Source organism: Pseudochaenichthys georgianus, chromosome 6 (genome assembly GCF_902827115.2).
Source record: "Pseudochaenichthys georgianus chromosome 6, fPseGeo1.2, whole genome shotgun sequence".
Classification (NCBI taxonomy): Eukaryota; Metazoa; Chordata; class Actinopteri; order Perciformes; family Channichthyidae; genus Pseudochaenichthys; species Pseudochaenichthys georgianus.
In genome coordinates, this window is record NC_047508.1 from 14,612,179 (window position 1) to 14,631,203 (window position 19,025).

At 43.0% G+C, this 19,025-nt stretch overlaps 1 protein-coding gene across 1 annotated transcript in view; it reads left to right on the forward strand.

The window, feature by feature from the left end:
- The first annotated feature begins 2,697 nt into the window (after positions 1-2,697).
- Positions 2,698-19,025, forward strand: part of cdh13 (cadherin 13, H-cadherin (heart)) — a 480,217-nt gene continuing 463,889 nt past the window's right edge. Inside the window, exon 1 of the mRNA XM_071203466.1 lies at positions 2,698-2,917. Coding sequence (XP_071059567.1) covers positions 2,873-2,917 — 45 coding nt within the window. The 5' untranslated portion in view covers positions 2,698-2,872. The remainder of the gene's footprint in view (positions 2,918-19,025) is intronic.

The window sequence follows — 19,025 nt, forward strand, 5'->3', positions numbered from 1 at the left end:
CTTTCATGTCTGTGTTTTATATGTTGTAACTTTGTACATGCTGCCCTTCTTGGCCAGGTCACTCTTGGAAAAGAGATTTTAATCTCAATGAGGTTTTTTTTTACCTGTTAAATAAAGAATATATATATATATATATATACATATATTAGTGACACTCTGCAGATTTGTGTGTAATTCACATGGAGGTTGAGGCATATCCAGCCACCCCGTGATATCAATGTCAGCCATAGCGCTGTCCAGATCTGGTGTCCAAAATGTTGGTGAGGATGGCGGTCCTGTAGGCGTTTGATCCAGGCTGCATATCGTGGGGAGAGACTTGGTTTTTCTCAGATCCATGGTTGCTGCTCTCTAAAAATGTCCTTGCGAGGTCCTTACTTTTTAAATGATCTGCTGAGGTGGGTGGGACTTGTTATGTTGACTGGGGGGCGGAGTCCTCTGCAAAAGTGAGGGTCTTTTTCACCAGTATAATGTCCATCGATGTCTGACTTTGTTTAAAAAGTTCTTTAAGCTTTGTAGCTTTTCCATCAATCATTTCCATCCATGCAGTCAGAGGCACCCTCAAGGACGTTTGAAATACCCCGCAGGTAGAATTAAAATACTCCAAAACAAAATCATCAGAGGAGTCCTTACCCAACGTCACCAAACGGCTTGAGCGGTAATACCAACGCCCAGAGGGTCCGCTTTTAGTTTCCCAGACGGTGCCTGTCAGGACTCTTCTCCCCTCTGGTTGTGTGGGAATATCTCCTTCTTCTTCCTCCACATTGAGGGGTAAGGATGCAGGCTCTTCTTTAATCTCGCATGCTGTTTGTGTTTCTTTGTTTTTCTTTGCAAATATCTTGTACACCTCTGGTTCCACGATGGTTTCTTGATGCACTACTTCTTCCGATACAATGGTTGCTTGTAGATCTCGGGAAGACACCAGAGTTAACACAGCCCAATCTGTTGAGGTCAGTGTCGCTTTAACACTACGGGGTCCATACGTTTCTCCATTCTTCAGATTGTAGAAATGCAGTTCATTAGCCATATAGTTGAATATATAACCCCAAACATCGCCATTTTTTAGAATCCATTCTTCGTGAAGTTCTTCGGCTGTAGGCGTCTGAACCCGGCATACAAACTGCATTCGTTTCTTGATTGGAGCACCCAACGGATGGCTGTAAGTTGTCACCGGTGTCTCGCTGATTAAATTCATATCAAGACGTCTCTTGGCCATTTTCTCTCGACTTGAAAAATATTTAAGAGTGACTAAAGACGATGGCTTTTTATTTAGACAGAGGGAGAGGGTGAGGGGCGGGGAAAGTGTGTGTGTGTGTGTGTGTGTGTGTGTGTTCCTCCTCCTCCACCAATTGTTCTCTCCCCTCATGTCCTGTCATGTCCTGTTTGCAAAAACAGAGAGGTTTAAATATATGTTTTTAAGATGCCTTACTTTTGATTAATTTCATGTTATTTGCAAGTATTTGTAAGTTACATTCGATACTGTATACAGGATTAACCACACAGGAAGTGGTAAGGAGGCGGGACATATATCCTAGGCATATTAATTGATTGAAAACAACGGCATTTTATTTTTCTCATTTTTTTAATTTATTTTTTTTTTTATTTTGAAAACCGGAAGCGGGGGCGGGACATCCGCCGGAAGCGGGGGCGGGACATCCGGTCGAACGAGGCGGGACTTCCGGTCGAACGAGGCGGGACTTCCGGTTCCAAAATAAAAATAAAAAGGCAGGACTTCCGGTCAAATAAGGCGGGACTTCCGGTCGAAAAGGGGCGGGGCGACCTGTCACTTTTTCTGCATACTAATGAGATTGAAGTGGCATTTGTATTACTACTAGAGATTGAAGTGGCATTTGTATTACTACTCTCAACAATGGAATTATGATCAGTAGAAATGGCCATGTCATGGGACCTTTATTTTTTACCTTTTATTTTACTTTTACAAGATTCCTGACATTTTATAGGCCAAACAATTAAGTGATAAATGGAGCCTATCTTGGGAGACTAATTGATAATGAAAGTAATCGTTGCAGCCCTAGTCATGTAATGTAAGACCATAAAATCCTGCAGGTAGAATTTAGATGAAGTGCAGTCCAGATATAGGAAAGAAGGAAAGCGGAAACGCTCCATCTGACAAACAACCAAATGCAATTCCTTACACAAATTAATTAAAGAGCATGGGAGGATGTAAAAACAGTGATGACAAAATAAAATCCACTGTTTATGAATGTTGCAATCCGTGGTCCTGTCAATATCTGTCACGCCGTTACATTTTTACTGTAATTTTATTGTAATGTTGCACAACTCTAAAATGATTACCAACGTTTTGTTTCTCTCTCTGCATTGTGCGCACTCATTGTACAGGATGTATTTAATAGAGGCTTGAATACATGACGCTGGGAGCCGTAAATCAACCTTTAAAAGGGGGGCAGGATAATAGATGCTAGAATAAGTGCTATAAAGCTGTCTGATGAGGGGAAAACAAACGACCCAGGATGATGCATCGTCGAACAGCCTCATGGGCTACATCACAAACAAAATTAGTGATGATGACCCTCCACTTAGATAGAGCTCCATCCTCAACCCCAGTACCACCACTCCCCTCTCCCTCCGTCTCAACTCCTCCCCCCCCCCCCCCCCGGTCTCTCTACTCATAAATCTATTGGCTGTGGTCTCGGAACCACTATCCAATGCTTTGCTGATCAGACTGCAGTTGTGTTTTGGGGAAGTTGGCAGCTGGAGGCTCACGGCGAAAGGCTTTCCTCTCTCTCCGGCGCTTGGACAGTGGAATTATGAGCAGAGCTGACCCAGCCTACATCACCCTGTCTTGAATCTGTTTTCTGTTTCACACCGCGAGAACATAACAAAAAAAAACACCATGGAGATTGGAGTCCGCATCCTCTTGGCTTTCCTCGTCCCTCAGGTAAGACAGAACACATGTGTGTGGGTGTAAAAGTGTTGGGTTTATGGACAGTTTCACCCAAACGCAGATTCGTCTTTTTGTTTTTTGGGCATCTGCCTGCTCTCGCTCGCTCGGGCTACTCTTGACGCACACAGCAAGCCTTGACAAGTTTGTTCCGAGTCCGCAGACCGCATACAGCAACATATTAGACACCTGCACAGATCTTTATGTGCTGTGCCGAGCTAAGTTTATCAGCGTGTTTAGTCTTCTCTGTGTGCGCACGGCTGTCATCGGTGGCACAGAGTTTGGGGGGCAGAGGGGGTCGGGTTTGGCGATCTGCAGTGAACGCTCACTTTAGGAATGCCTTAAAACATTTTTTTCAGAAAGAGAGAATGAAGGGATGGTGGAGAAAAAAAAGGGAGAGGCAGAGGGAGAGAGAAAGAGGGTTTATCTTATGTCTATGTGCAAATCACGGCTCCGGCTCTTGTCTCCAGTCGCATCTATATTCCGCTCAGCCACCAACTTGAGCGTTTCTTTGGGCTCGTGTGTGTGTGTGTGTGTGTGTGTGTGTGTGTGTGTGTGTGTGTGTGTGTGTGTGTGTGTGTGTGTGTGTGTGTGTGTGTGTGTGTGTGTGTGTGTGTGTGTGTGTGTGTGTGTGTGTGTGTGTGTGTGTGTGTGTGTGTGTGTGTGTGTGTGTGTGTAGCAAGCGGAGGGGAGGAGAGGAGAGGAGAGGAGGGTGTCACAGAGAACTTGGCCGCTCTACTGTGTTATTTGTGGCGCCTCTCTATTTCCCTCAGTCTATTGCTCCCCGTAGACGCGGATTCTCTATAGGGATATTTAATAAAGCCTTAATTCCCACTGTGTTAGAGGCACTCGCCCGTTTGATCTGACTTTAATATGCGAGGGAAGGGAGTGAGAGAGAGGTAACTCTGAACAGCTGTGTCTGCCAGTCGTCTTTAGATTGCTATTTAGAAGGGCACCATCAAGGCTGCTCAATTTGATGTGACATCTCTTAACACTTCATGTGTGCACTTTTACAGGCGTGGATAATATCGCTGAGTTCAAGTGCCCTTGGGCAAACATGAAACACGCTGAAGGGATGCTTTTCTCAGCTGGCTTGACAGTTGACAATAACAAAACCCCACATATTTCCTTCAAGGAGTCAGTGCAAATTATGCATTTAAGTCATCACCTTATAGTCACTTGATGACAGTGTCATGTGGCAAGCTGCAAAAGTTTAAGTGGCAGCTAATTTTTGAAATAACCAGGCTGAGATTGTTCTGAACAGAGCAACAATGGGAGAGCCCCGAAGCGTGGCAGGCAAACAGCTCATTTGGGAAACTCTGTGTTGTTGTGCTGCTTCTCTCTCTTCTTTGTTATCCTCTCTTTCTCCAGCAGGATGTGTTGAAAGGCAGCCGGCACCACGGCTCATTTGGTATTTCGTGTTTGACCTGTGTAGGCTTAGTGCACACTTTCTGTTGTGTATTATTCATTTTTAATTGGATAAGCCATCGGCTCATTTCCACGTTGTATTTCGATCTTCTGATCTGAGACGGTCATGATTCAGGCTAATAGTGCCTACAAAATAAATAATTTAGCTCTCCGTTGTATTGATTAGGATCTGCCCCCTCTTGAACACAAGCACACTGCGCACCGCCCATACACACACGATGGGAAGGCTTTTCCCCCCCATTGACTAAATTCATTCACTATCACTACGTTGTACACTCAGACTTTTGTTCTGCATTTCGTCTCTAGCACTTTGATGTGGACGATCAGGAATAAAACACACTAATTTAAACACAAAAGTTACTGCAACCCCCCTTCCCCTCCGGCTCCCTGTTCTATCCAACAGAACCTCCCCACATTTCCAGCAAAATCGCTCTTACTTAAAATATCCTCAAAAAGTTCAAATATAAAATATTCCTTTGATATATCAATCCATGAAGACATCTTAAATCCACCTACCGCTTGTATTCTATCTTAACTGATGACTCTCACAGTTGGTTCCCTGGTACTCTACCTACAACAAACTAAACATGTTGTGCATCATTAAAAAGAGCATACCATTTCTGCAAATAAAATTATAAGTAGGTGTCCATTCCTCCAAAACAAGTTAATTTGGGCAAATATAAACTTTGATATGATTGGGCCAAACCAACCAACTGTTATTGCTGCTGCTAGCATTTGCAGTATTTAAGGAAGCTATACTCTAAATAAGTTTAATTAAGATAATCTGATGACAATTGTACCAGGCTTGGTTTTCCAAAAAGAGAATTATCATTCTTTGAATATCATTAGTTCTAATGGCATCAATTAGTACACAATTCATAATCTGCGTACAAATTATGTTTGTTAAAAAATGGTCTTCCCTCTACGGGGTCTCTGGCCCACCCAACAATTGATAACCTTTAGATACAAACACCAGCAGCCCTTACTACCCAACCTGCTTGGGAAAAGTAATTTGAGTCCAAGAACGTTAGATTGACTGTATTTATAAAGTGCTTAATCCAGTCATTGCCGCTCCTCAAAGCACTTTTTCCTCCATAAGTCATCATTCACCTATTCATAGAGACGCAGGGACTGCCATGCAAGGTGCCATCTACTCAAAGAAGCTAACATTTACACACCATTGGCCATGCCATTAGGAGCAATTTAAGCATTAAGTATTTCCCAAGGATAAATTAACATGTTGACAGCAGGGGATCGAACCCACAACCTTCCAATTGCAAAACAACGTCACTTCCTACAAAATGCTTGTCCCCAACAAACATCAGATCCCACTGAACAGTTACCTAACCTTCAAATTAATAAGGGTGGAGCAGAAGCCCAAACTCTTCCTGTGCTTATTGGGACATCCGGTAATAGAGCCCATCATTAAAGCTTGCCCTCTCAAAAGTCTACAAATAAATTATCCTCGTGTTTGACTCAAGGACTTTGCATTCGTTAAATAAATAAAGTCATACCCTCAAAGACAGTGCCAGATCTGTGGCAGGTGAGATGTATGGTGCTGGCTGTCTTTTGGCCTGTACTTGTGGCAGGCTGATGCATGCTGACCCAGCTCTATGGGGAAATCTTTATCATCAGGCTGTCCCACCCCAAGCGGTAGCTGTAAATATGTTTGAATATCCCCCACAAGTAGATGGATCCATTAGGTGAAAAAAGCCCATTAACACCACTGGAAACACCACTAAAAACATTTGTTTTCCAGTCAGCTTGTTACCCCCACCCCCCTGTTTCAGAATGACTGGAACGTCCAATCTCACAGTATTATGGTGTGTGGGATCGAACGAGGTTACTCTTATTTATGGATGCTCAGGTAAGGAGCCAAGTTCCTCTTTGCAATAAACCGCAATACTCCCCCCCCCCCCCCCCCACATATGAGCATCACGGCAGTAGCAGCCCCCTCCCTGGCAATAAATCCCTGTTTTCCAAATGAAACGCTAAGCAGTCTCTCCGGGTGGAGCAATGATTCAGAATAAGCACAGCTGGGAGGTGCAGGTGTGAAGAGTTTTGTCTTCCCTCCTCTTTATCTGTCTTTTATGTTTGCCCCCTCCTTTCATCTTTTGCTTTGTTTCACCACCCACCTACATCCACCCTTGTTATTTTAACAAATTAATGTGATTTGCCAACCTTTAATCCCTCAATTATCTCCTCAAAAACATAATTTTCTTTCATTAAATAATTGTTCTGTGTTTCCTTCTATCACTTCCTCTCCAGTATGACAGTTATACTCACAATTTAAATTATGGGCTGCTACCTGGGCGTGTCTGCGGTAAGATTTGCTGTCACAGACATTTATAGGCGCGGTGACCAACGGGCTATAAAGAGTCTTGTTTAAGCCTCCACGGGCACAGAGAGAGGCAGATACGGAGAGAGAGGAGGGAGGTCACGGTCTCCGAGATTTTTTTTTTCAAGTGTAGCACCGGAGGCAAATAGTTTCCATGGTGTTCTGTTACTCGTGAAGAGGGCTGACCTTCGTGGTGACGCATAAACAAACTTGCACCGGAGATGCCTGACACAGACAGCCACGCTTTATACTTTTATCCTCTCTGACTCTCCTCTTTTGTCTCATCCTCTCTCCGTCCTGGAGGCAGCCCATTGATCTAGAATTATCAAAAGAGAGGACACGGCTATTCTTGGTAGCCTATGTCAAGGACCATTTATTATTCAGGAGAGCAGCAACAGGGAGAAATTAACAGGCACACACGCAAATTATATTGAGAGGAATGCTGCGCTCTTTTAATCTCGATTATATCTCAATGTTGAGGCATTTTCTAATTAAGCAATAGCTCACGACAGCTGTGATATAATGAGCATATATCACGGCCTTAAGTGAGCTATTGCTTTTATAAAACGGTTACCAAGTGTGGCAATATGAAAGAAAAATACACACTCTAATTTAAATAGTTTTTATTAGTAAATAATGATGTTCAAAATAAAATAGTCCTTCCGTTGCCTTCTGCACGAAACATAGTGCGAGGTGGTTGCTATGCAACAACACTAACAGCTAGCGAACATATTAGACAGAGAGCGTTGATCCATTATTTGTTTGGCTATTTATTTACATTCATTTGTATGTTGCCGTTTATTGTGCACCCTCTGAAAAACTGTCCAGCATCAGTAGCATGGCTTACGTGGTTACTTGTATAGGTTGAGGTTGTTCTAGGCTGTTGCTTGGCGTGGTGAGAATATTGCTCCACTTTCTCTGGTCCCCGAGATTTGGCTTCCAGTAGCTCTGGAGAGAGCTTTCGCACCTGTGTGGCCACTAACAGTACGTCCACACAGCAGCTTCAGAAGAATCTTCCACCGCTTCCAACGCTTCCCTGCCCATTGACTTTGAATGGGGATGACGTCACTTTGCCTCGCTTTTCGCCGAACTGCATTGTGGGGGAGCGAAGCGAAGATTTCCAGGATGTCCAGGATTTCCAGGATTCCAAAGTTGAGCAAACACGCCAATCAAACACGTTTATGCAAATCTGACAGTAGAAGCGCTAGCCAATCAAACCGCGTGTAAGCAGGGAGAACCAGACCGCAGTTCATTTCCTCATATTCCAAACGAGAAATTACGGTAGCAAATCACCCGGTTCTTTACGACCAGAACTATTAACGGGATACAAACCGGAGGAACCAGGCATGGAGGGAGGTGGCAGAGACAGTGGGTGAAACTGGTAGGTTTTCGCCTGTTTGGGGAGTTTATATATTGCTCGCATAAAATCCCCGGGGTTTTTTGCTTTGTATGTCGGGGGCGGGAGATTCATGTGATTGGTTGTTGGTCGCATTGCTCGCAAAAAATCCCCAAGCTGTCAGACACGCGCAGCTCCAAGATTTTCAAGATTTTTGAAAAGCTGCTGTGTGGACGTACCGTAACGGTCATACTTTCTCTGCTTTGTTTCAAGACCCGCATCAGAAAGCTTTTGAATGGTGGTAGGCCTACTTTTCCAGTTGGTCTACCTGCTCTTCACGTAGCTCTGCATGTCGTCGTTTAGGTGCTTTTTTTCTGTAGATAGGCACTCCTCAATCCACTCCTCCATTGTAACGGAGCGTCCACACTACAGCTTCAAAAAAAGCTTGGAGCTGGGCGTGTCTGTAGCTTGGGGATTTTATTCAAGCAACACGACCAACAACCAATCACATGAATCTTCCGCCCCCGACATACAAAGCAAAAAACCCCGGGGATTTTATGGGAGCAATATATATATAAACTCCCCAAACAGGCGAAAACCTACCAGTTTCACCCACTGTCTCTGCCACCTCCCTCCATGCCTGGTTCCTCCGGTTTGTCCCGGTAGGTGAAGAGGGTCTGGTCATACAAAACCGGGTGATTTGCTACAGCGATAATTAGTTTCTCCTCCAACTTTTTTTGAAATATAGAAATGAACAGCGGGATATCTCTCCCAGCTTAGACGCGGTTTGATTGGCTACGGCTTGAGCTGTCAGATTTTCAGAAACGGGATTTGATTGGCTGGCGCTGGCTACTCCGGCGTCTCCGGCGGAGACGGACCGCTATGCTACCCACAATTCAGTTCGGCGAAAAAGCGAGGCAACATGACGTCACCTCATTCAAAGTGAATGGGCAGATTGGAGTTGTCGACGCTGTCGACGTTGTAGTGTGGACGGGCCGTTAGACCCCCCCGGAGGTCGAAGTTAATCTGAAATGTTTCCATCTTATGCTTTGTAAGTTTGGTTCGTAACGGAAGAAATGTAGGCCTAAATATATTTATAAAACTGACAAGTCAAATCAAGCAATCTGATTCGATAGTGTTTTTGCGGAACTCTTTGATTACAGATTTGAAAACATCGTTGCTTGCTTTAAAAGTAGCACAATTCATTATGTAAAACCTTGGAAAGTATCTAGATATCCCTGCCATAATGCCAAAGGAACTGCACACTGAATATGTTTTGCCGTTTGATGTCTATGTCTGGACCGCTGCGTAAAAAGGAGGGTTTCTGCCCCGCTTCTCCGCTGCGTTCTTGTTCCAGTTTAGTTTGCTTTTCAGCCCAACGGTATACTGTTTTTCTCAGACGCGGAGGGATACTGACTTGTTGTGAAAAGTAACTTACAATTCTACCAGTGGTATACGCTCAGTATATCATGGCTAAGAACCAATCAGATTGCTTGATTTGACTGGTCTGTTTTATAATTAAGCAATAGCTCACGACAGGCCATGGTATATGCTCATTATATCACAGCTAAGGGGCGTGGTTCGGCCCGACGCGAAGCACATGTTTTTTCTTGTTAAATCATATAATGAAGGGCACACTTTCCTGTGGCGTCCGCTCTGTGTGCAGATGGAGCCATGTCATTTCTGTCACTGGAGTTATGAATGATCCTTTCAAAGCCGGCCGACCTTCAGTTTACCTCTTGTTTCTCAGAAGAAGCTATCTGTGTGTGAACCTGCCACCCCTCTGTTACCGAGGGCTATCTGTATAGACACAATGGTTAAGGAGCAACAGTATGACAGGGTACAAAGGCTACACTAATGAGGAATTTCCAGTCATTAAGGCTGGATGATTTATTTCTTCTCTTAACGGTGTCTTCCCTAACCTTCCTGGCTGCCCCGTGCTTCTCCTCTCTAAATGCTCACTGGTGTTTCCGCTCCCATGTTCAAGCAGACGGAAAAAAGGGTTAGAGTTTAGCGAAATTGTAGAGAGGTTGGCAATTTTACCAGCCTACAGAGAAACAATAACACTCAGAATAAAAAGAAACATGAAATTGCTCAAGTGAGAGCAGTTCAATACCAATCTACTGTAGACATCGCTGTTTGAATGTACACTTGTGTTACTCCCGGTCCAACAATCGACTGGCAAATAGGCTTTCTAGTGCAGGGCTTTGAGGTTTTGGGCTCCTTCACATTCTACTTATCTTTGCTATTTCCTGTGTGAAAGCACACTGCCAACCACAATCTGTGGTGCTACAGGTCTCTTTGGATTTTTTATATTTTTTTGTGAGTCAGCGATTATTGATAGATAACATCGTACTCTAAAAGCATCCTGTTAGTGAACAAATACACGCATGCATGCACACCAACACACACGTTTGGACACGGAAGGATATGTACAAACACACTTGTGCCCCTTTTCTTTTAATGGAAGAGTCTGAAACACACCGTTTTTATATTTATCCATTTGTTCCCCTGTGACTGTGGATGAGCAGTACTCCGTTGTAATGGGCTGTAAGGTCAAACACTATCTTAACTCCGCCGTGGGAGGGTGTGACCTTAGAGGGAAACACACTCTTCCTCAATCTTCTCTCCCTTGACGTTGCCAGCCTGCTCTCCTGAGTAAAAGGAGTGGATGTGAGAGCAGGATGAAGCGAAGGGAGGATGAGAGATAGAGATAGTGAGAGTAGTAATTAAAGTAAATATGTCCCCTTAGCGCTCCATTAGAATCTGCTTGTATTCGATATAAGTGGCCTAATTATGCGAAACGCAAATGGACATTGGTTTGGTGTATTCGTGAAATGTGCCAAGTGAAAAAAGAGGCAAAAACCCTGAATCCTAGGAGAGTGGATTAATGGCTTATGTGTGAGTGCTGATGAGTTTTAGTGGGAGGAGAAAGCAGTGAAGAGAAACACATACACACACAAAAGGCCTCAGTAACCATGTGTGAAGGACACGGCAGTACAATGTGATGCTGTCCCTTCAGTTGCTTTCATCTCGGTTTGTTCTCCTCTTGTCAATTTTCTGGTCAGACATCATATGAACAAGCACAAAGATAAGAGAGGTGAAATATAGATACCCAGGTAGGGACAGCAACTGACAGAAAAAGCAACTATGTCGCGTTATAAAAAAACGCTATCCCCTCATACAAAACCTAAAGTGTGTGTGAGGAAGCGATACATGGTCCCCACTAGGCCTGTCGCGATAATCAATACATTGACTTATCGTACGATAAATAAAAATGGACTCGATAACTTTTCTGAGCTCGATAAATTGCCGTTTACATGCGTGTTTGCTAACATAAGGATGTGACAATAATTTTAGTGAATTGTCAACGGGGCGGACCTCTGTCGGTGCAACTTCAATGATGCCATTTAAAAACATAAAAAGTTAAGGGCGGTGACGGCCGACAGCGAATCAAGCCGGCCCTTGACGACCGGCTGTTCTGTGATTCTCCAGATGGCCAGTCCGCGGAGGGTGGAAAATACATACCGGAAGTAAACAAAAACGTGCAACGGGAATGTGTTCCCACGGGAAACAAAAATATTAAATGAAACAATCTCATCTCTTAAAATTCACAACTTATTATGAATGAAACATTCACAAACTTATAATTATGTATTCACACCGTCTCGTAGCGTTTGAGCACCGTTTTGAAATGCCGCTCTAAATTACCCTTCTTCGGTAAAGCCACGCTCGCATTGCAGATGAGACGGATGGACTTTGAATTGGAATAAACAAAAAAATAATAATCCTCCCACTCGGAGTGAAAATTATATATTTTGGGCTTTTTTGCTTCTGCCATAATTGCGGTCTTGTGTGTGTGCGGACTGTCAATCCTGTTGACACGGACAACATCAGCGAACTGCCCACTGCCCACCAGCCACGCCCCGACTGGGTCACGTCAATCACAAAGCTTTGATGCGTCCAAGTGCATTATTCTGGCACAGGAAGATTATGTTATAGGACATTAACGAAACAACTGAATAATGTTGTTCTATTTTTAGACACATCTCGCGATCGACTGGTTGGGCACCCCTGATATAGAGACAAGCAGGGGACAACGTGTGATTTACTCGAGGGGAATTTGAAGTTAAATGGAATTGGTTGCAAAACCTAATACCACATTTCCGGTGTGGGAATATTTTGGATTCAAGCCAAATCAACGAGGCGAACCTACGGACTTGAATGAGCCGGGCGGTGTGTCGCAGTTGTTTTAAAAAGGTAGCAACAAAAGCTAGCAATACGACCAACCTTAAACTGCATCTGAAACACAACCACCCCATTCTGTTTTCCCAGCTGGGAGCAAACACGGCAGCTGGAGATGGAGAGATATATATATATATATATATATATATATATATGAGAGTCTATTTAATTGATTGTTTTGGTTGTGTGTTATTTAATTAATTCTTTATAATTTAATTTATTATATATAATTTATATATTTGAATATTATTTCACATTTCATTTGCAATGCTGGATGTTCAATAAAAAGTTCTGTTTGAAAAGATGTACTTGAATTATTATTATATATTATCATTATGGCAGTGGTCTAAAATGGTCTTACAACGGTGCCGGCAATATTATCGTTCATCGCAATAATTTCCGGGAAAATGTATCGTCCAACAAAATTAATTATCGTGACAGGCCTAGTCCCCACCCCTCGTCTCTCACTTTCTAGAGAGGTTTCTCAATACTCAAATGTCCCCTCTTCAACTCCTCGGTCCTCCGGTAGTGACCCGGAAATTAATTTCAGCTCGCCATTATGAAGGACATCTCATTTCTATAAATGCATATCGAGGACCGAGGATCGAGCGTCGAGGAGGCTCTCTGGAGGAGCTATAACCGAGGAGACACTGATGGGTGTGTGTGTGTGTGTGGTACAGTGTGTAGGTGTGTGTGTTGTACAGTGCGTAGATGCGGCGGACAGACGGGTTTCATTTGGTTTGGTGTCCTATGCTTACTTTTAATACTTGTAGATACAACTTTTGGCCCGTCATTTCAATTCCCCATTTCAGCGACCAGAGAGAGGGGGGCGATATATCCAGTCTCTGATTGTGTTACGTTATTATGAGAGTGCTCTCACTTGTTTGATTCTGAAATTGTATATATTTATATAAATATATGTGTGTGTGTGTGTCCGCATCGGTAGCCTGTTATTGTCTCATTATACCGCACTGTGAATTAATTAAAAGTAAATATAGAAGTGGTCATGAACACATCTGTCCATCAGACAGAGGGCTGCTGTGCCTCCTGTCATCATTAAAGGAAGGCAATCCTCATGACACGCATTTTTAAATAATTATCATCCGATAAAAGAGACCAGTCTCTGCCAGTCTTTTTTTTTTTTTTTAATCCGATGACGTTATCAGTGATTTTAAGCAGATTAATTACCGAAATAACATCAACCCTGTGGGCGGCACCATTTTGACGAGTCACATGACTTATTCTACCGGAAGTGACGTGAACTATGCATTTGGTGTCGAGGACAAATTGACGTATGTGCCAGAGTTCCCGTTAGAATATTTTTTCGCTGGTCAACATGACCGTTAAAGTTTAAATCTTCCGGACAAAATGAGAAAAATGCAGGTCAAAGGTCTTCTTTGTTATTTATTGTGCTTTAAAACAAATTGATATGATTCGATATTAAACAAACTAATCATAGTAGATTAACTATTCAAAAGTGTAGAGTAATTTACAATAACACGGGAATAATAAACGGAGCGCTCTCTCCCTTTCCTGACAGCCTATCAGTATCATGCAGCTCGCGGATCCAGTAATGAGTGACCCGACAGTAAAACTAAACATATCTATAACTAGTTTAGGTAGTTTGAGAGGTAATAAAAATAGCTATGTGTGATATTCTAACCTGAAGTGTGTGTTTTGTTCCGCGCAGGTGATCATGCAGAGCTGCGTGTCGACTCGTCAGCAGCAGCTGATCTCTCTCTCCCGCCAGATTAGACTTTACTCGCGTTTATGTCCATATCGATCAGATCCAGCTAGTTCTAGCGAATGATATGACTACCTGCTTATTAAAAGACACCTAAACAATAAGCGTCGCTATGCAACCGGGTGAAGCCGCAAAGTATAGCGCTATGCATTTGTTTACATGCCCACCGGAACCCCGATGCATTACCAACAGATCAACGCACAATCAACCCATACAGGACATCTCTTTCTCCACATTACGTGTTAGACATTAGAATTGACTATTCTTGTCTGTCACATACTCTTTTGTCTGTCACATACTGTGAGTGGCGCAAGTTGCGCAACTGATGCGGTATTGCGCTAAACGTAAATTATTTTGAACGGACACTTTGACTGTGCTGTTCTCAATACAGCTTTTTCTAACACCACAGTGTCGAATTCCCTGTGTAAACATATGCAATCCAAGTCGTCTGTGAACAGTTTATTTTCAAGCTCTTCAAGCTCATGACAACATATGTTCATAAGAGGATTGTCCATGGCTACACACCGATCGCAAGTACACCACTCATGTATAGGTCTCCCTACTCGCCCCCCCGAAATCAATTGCACGAGTAAAGGGATCGTCTCCAGCAAGATCACCGTGCTGTTCACCCTCATCGTCACTGTCCCTGAATTCCTGACGGTTCTCCTGACTTGGCTGTATGGCTGAATCCATCCAATCTCTCCACATTGCTCAAAACTTCTTCCTCGGCTGATGAGTCCGAACTTGAATACTCCGCCATGTTTTCGTCGAATGAGCTGTTTGTGTGTTTACAAAGTGAACGCATAGATGACGTCACAACCTAGTTTTTCGGATCATGTGACTACTGAAAATGACCAAAATGGCAGCTGTCTGACGGAATATACAGGTTTTGATAAAAAAGAGCTATAAAATCATTATTTACCGGGGAATATCGCTGATTTCTTCAGGGTATGGTTTAAACATAATGTTTCACTAAATACTGAAGTCTCTTTTTTTGTCTCACACACGCACACGCACACACACACAAGCTCGAGCCTATGTTTGGCAAGATGAACTCGTTCTTTTTTTTTTCAGCGTGATTGCAATGACTCCTCTCTATTGCTGCAGGGTGTGTGAAGCCGCCAGCAGCACAGTGGGAGTATTCATGTAAAAGAGCTGGTACTGCGGGGTCCAATTTGTAGTAGTTTTCGTCCATGATAGCGAAGATGTTGTGAGTTGCATTAGCCTTGCAGTGAGTAGTGCTCCACTGTTGGTGTGATGCACTTTTATTTGGTTAAGGTAATAGATGCATTGTAGCTCGTTGGTGAGTCATGAAAAAGAGCCACTTAGTATACCTCACTGAATAGCTTTTCATCACTGGCTGTATTGTCAATTGTAGCCACAGGGTCAAAAGAGGGTGATGGAGATTTCTTCAAGCTGCACTTGATCTATTTTTCATGAGTGTATTGGTAGGTGAGCGTTTCAGCATCTAGATGAGTCTTGCTTTAGCAAAACATAGCTGTTTCCATGAGAAGTATAATGACATTTATAGAATTGAATTCTTGTTTGCATTCAGAGAAAGAAGCAAATGAAACGGCCTCTGTTTTTCCCTTGTCATGTATTTACTTTCACTTATCAAACCACATGGAGCACTGGGGAGGAACATTCAAAAATACAAACAGTTATCAACTGTGCTGTAATACCTCAGGAGGAAACAACACCGCCAGCTTTCAACAGGACCTAGCCCCAATTAGGCTTTACACACACATTCAGATAAGCACCTAAAAGAGCACCTTTTTATCTCTCTGAGGTCCTCATCACTGATTTATTTATCAGGGTGGCCACTTAAGAGTTTAATGAGGTCTAGAAATGTCTGACTGTACTTCTGAACACAAGAGTGTGTGATGCTTACCTTGCACTACCCCTATGGATTACCTCTGGCGTACTAACATGCAAAATATCTGCTTACTTAGTCAAACAACAGCACTTTACAATTAAGACATTTTGAAGACTACCCCATCTGTTTTACATTAACCACCCACAGCACATTTTTATTACAGATATAGTGGTGAAACAACCACTGGAAAAAACAGGAAAGCAAGAACAGCTGTAAAGTGTAATGCAGTCCAGCACATAAGCACCGATATATAACCTAGGTATGATGCTTACCATACTAAGTGTCTGTTGAGACTGTGATAGCAAGGTGTTGATTCAGGTGCTGGATTTCATTTGCAGCTCACTGTATGTGAATTTGTGTATACAGACTAATTATTTTGCAAAGATAGCTAACAGAATTGAAGATTACTTAGTGGTGGCGGCTTGTATCCCTCTGATTAATCATGGATGCTGTTTTGGCTGTATTCTTTATGCACAGACACCCAAGTGCTTTTGCTGACCGCTGCACTTTATAAAGCTTCTCATTTATCACTTCCTAATCCACTGTGATTGTTAAATCCTCCACATAATAATTCTATGTTGACACTTGTTTTGAACGTGTCTTTTTCCGGTTTATCTGGAACGGATCTCAAGGTTAGTCTTAGAAGAAGGGGAAGATAAAAATGCTGCTCCTTTGTCGCAAATATGAAAGTAAGAATGATACGTACAGTGTTAAACCTGGATAATCATACACGATGTATTATCACCTTGACTTTAACATTGGCTGTAAAGCTCCAGGCGAAGCCCAATTCTATGATGAGCCCCTTTATTCTTGGAGCATGTGATGTGACTGTTTAAAGGCATCAGCCCTACTTTTTCAGACTCTCCCAACACGACTCCGGGGTTTTTTCACTTCACTCCGTGTTCAGCAAGTGTCTTTGAAGTAATCAAATCCCTCTCTGCTGTTAAACGGAACTGATAGCTGAGAATGTCTTCTTGACTTTTACAAGAAATCACTGCAACTAACTCCCTTAGCCTCTTTTGTCTCTTTACCTCTTTTCATCAGATCACCTTCCTTTCCGCCGTTCTCCTCTTCCTCTCCTTAATGTGTTTCTTTTCTCCTCCCTTCAGCCGGAAATTCACAAAATCTAATCTCTAATAAAATGTTTGCCCTTCCTCTGCCTGTCTGTTAGCTCCATGCTTACATTACACTAGCTCCAGTGTTGCAGGAGACATTAGATGGGAAACATTTTTGACCTGTGAGAATTTTTTTTTATCTTTTTCTGCCCTGGTGTATGCAGTTCCATACCTACTGCCTAGATGGAGACAGAATGACAGATATTGTTTAAGGGTTGTGAAGTACAATTGCCACTGAGATCCTCTTTTAAGCAATGTGTGTATCGGTAGGTGTGCACACATGTTTTGACTGTGTTGTTATGCCAGCATTGTACCTGGTAAGAGGGTCTTTTGAAAAAAGTAGCCATTTAGACCCCTTATCTTTACTGTCAAGAAACAGAATTGGGGGACTCATTTGAACAAAGCACACAAATAATTACAATGGTGCCTACGCAGGCAGGTTGCTTCAAGGCAATTGTAAATTCTCTTCCCACTTATTGCTTTGGGTATCAGCATGTGGGGGAATGGGAGAGGGCCAACTTTTGCCTGCCACTGACATTGAGGGCTGCCACTTCCGTTGAATTCCTTTAGACACAATTATTATCGCTTTTTGTCATATTAAAGCGGGCACTTGCATGGCTTTGAGCTTACAAATGAATTAAATGATGAAGAAGAAGAGGTGGAAAAAAAGCCAAGGAGGATGCCATTGGGTACGTACACTAAGGACCTTGTCCATGATAGTTCTATGAACTGGTTTCACTATTCTGTGAAACAGTTTGAAGTCACTTGGATTGGTGCCTTAATGATCCCCACGTTGATGTTACTGTAATGCAATATTTAGGGCAGGAAATGTTATAGAACTGCTATATTCTTCAATTCCAGATTCATATGTTCACACAGGAAAGAGCTTTCTTCATTCCTAATGAAAGGCTTCTCATGTACAAAGGTACTCCTTCCAGTTGCTCGGATGTCACAGACAAAAGGCCTGCTTAAGCGGAGTGTAACTCATTAAGAAGCCATTGGCTATTGCTTGGGGAGTATACTTGCTTGTCATACTGATATTCTGTACAAACCGTGAAGTCCACTGAGACAAATGTAACATTGTGATATTGGGCTATATAAATAAACATTGATTGATTGATTGATTGAATCATTGTTGTGCTCAAAGGACAGATGTGACAGGTTTTGAGATCACAGAGATATCTCTTTGATCACAGCTTCTTGTGTTTTTTCTTCGATAATCCATCTAATGTGACAGCACCATGCATATGAAGGCATGGCCTATCATCACCATAACTACCATAATCTGCTCGTTGGCTTCTAATCCTAGCTGTTGTTCTTTTACTCATTTAGCCTGCTGTTTGCATACACTTTGATCTTAAGATATTCTTCCAAAAATAGTGAGACCGCCTCATTGACTTCCTGCATTGGGCGATCCAAGCAGAAATGTGTCCTGCAGACCTGAAGTAATTAAAGCAAAGAGTTTAAGGGCAAGGAGCTTGCGAACCGCATGTATACTGTAAGTGCTTGGATAGCCATTTCCAAGTGCACTTAAGGGCTTTTGGTGAAGTTGGTCGTTCTGTGAAACTCAAGGGAAGGCTGAGGCAACAGTAATGAAGGTAACAACGAGACTGCGGCTTTGACCGAGGCCTGGCAGATGAGTGCAGTGACTTCCATAGAGATGTGGCATCCGCCCCCTCACACACATGCTGTGACTAAGACCCCATTTACACGGGAACGTTTGCGTTTACGCATCGTATGCATTTTCCAAAAAGTCTTCCGTTCACACGCATTTGATTCATTTAACGTGTCCGTTCACACAAGACCACTGGAAACGCTGGAAACGCTGGAAACGCTGGAAACGCTGGAAACGCTGTAGTACATAATGCCGGGCCTGTAAGTGGCGCTGCTGCCGCCACAAAATACACCAAAAGCAGCGAAGAAGACCCTGGAGCATGGTTGCCATGGTTGCCCTTCTGTTTATTCTCCGCGGTGGACGGCGTGTGCTCCTGCTGTAAATCTATCCGCTTAGTCCACCAGCAGA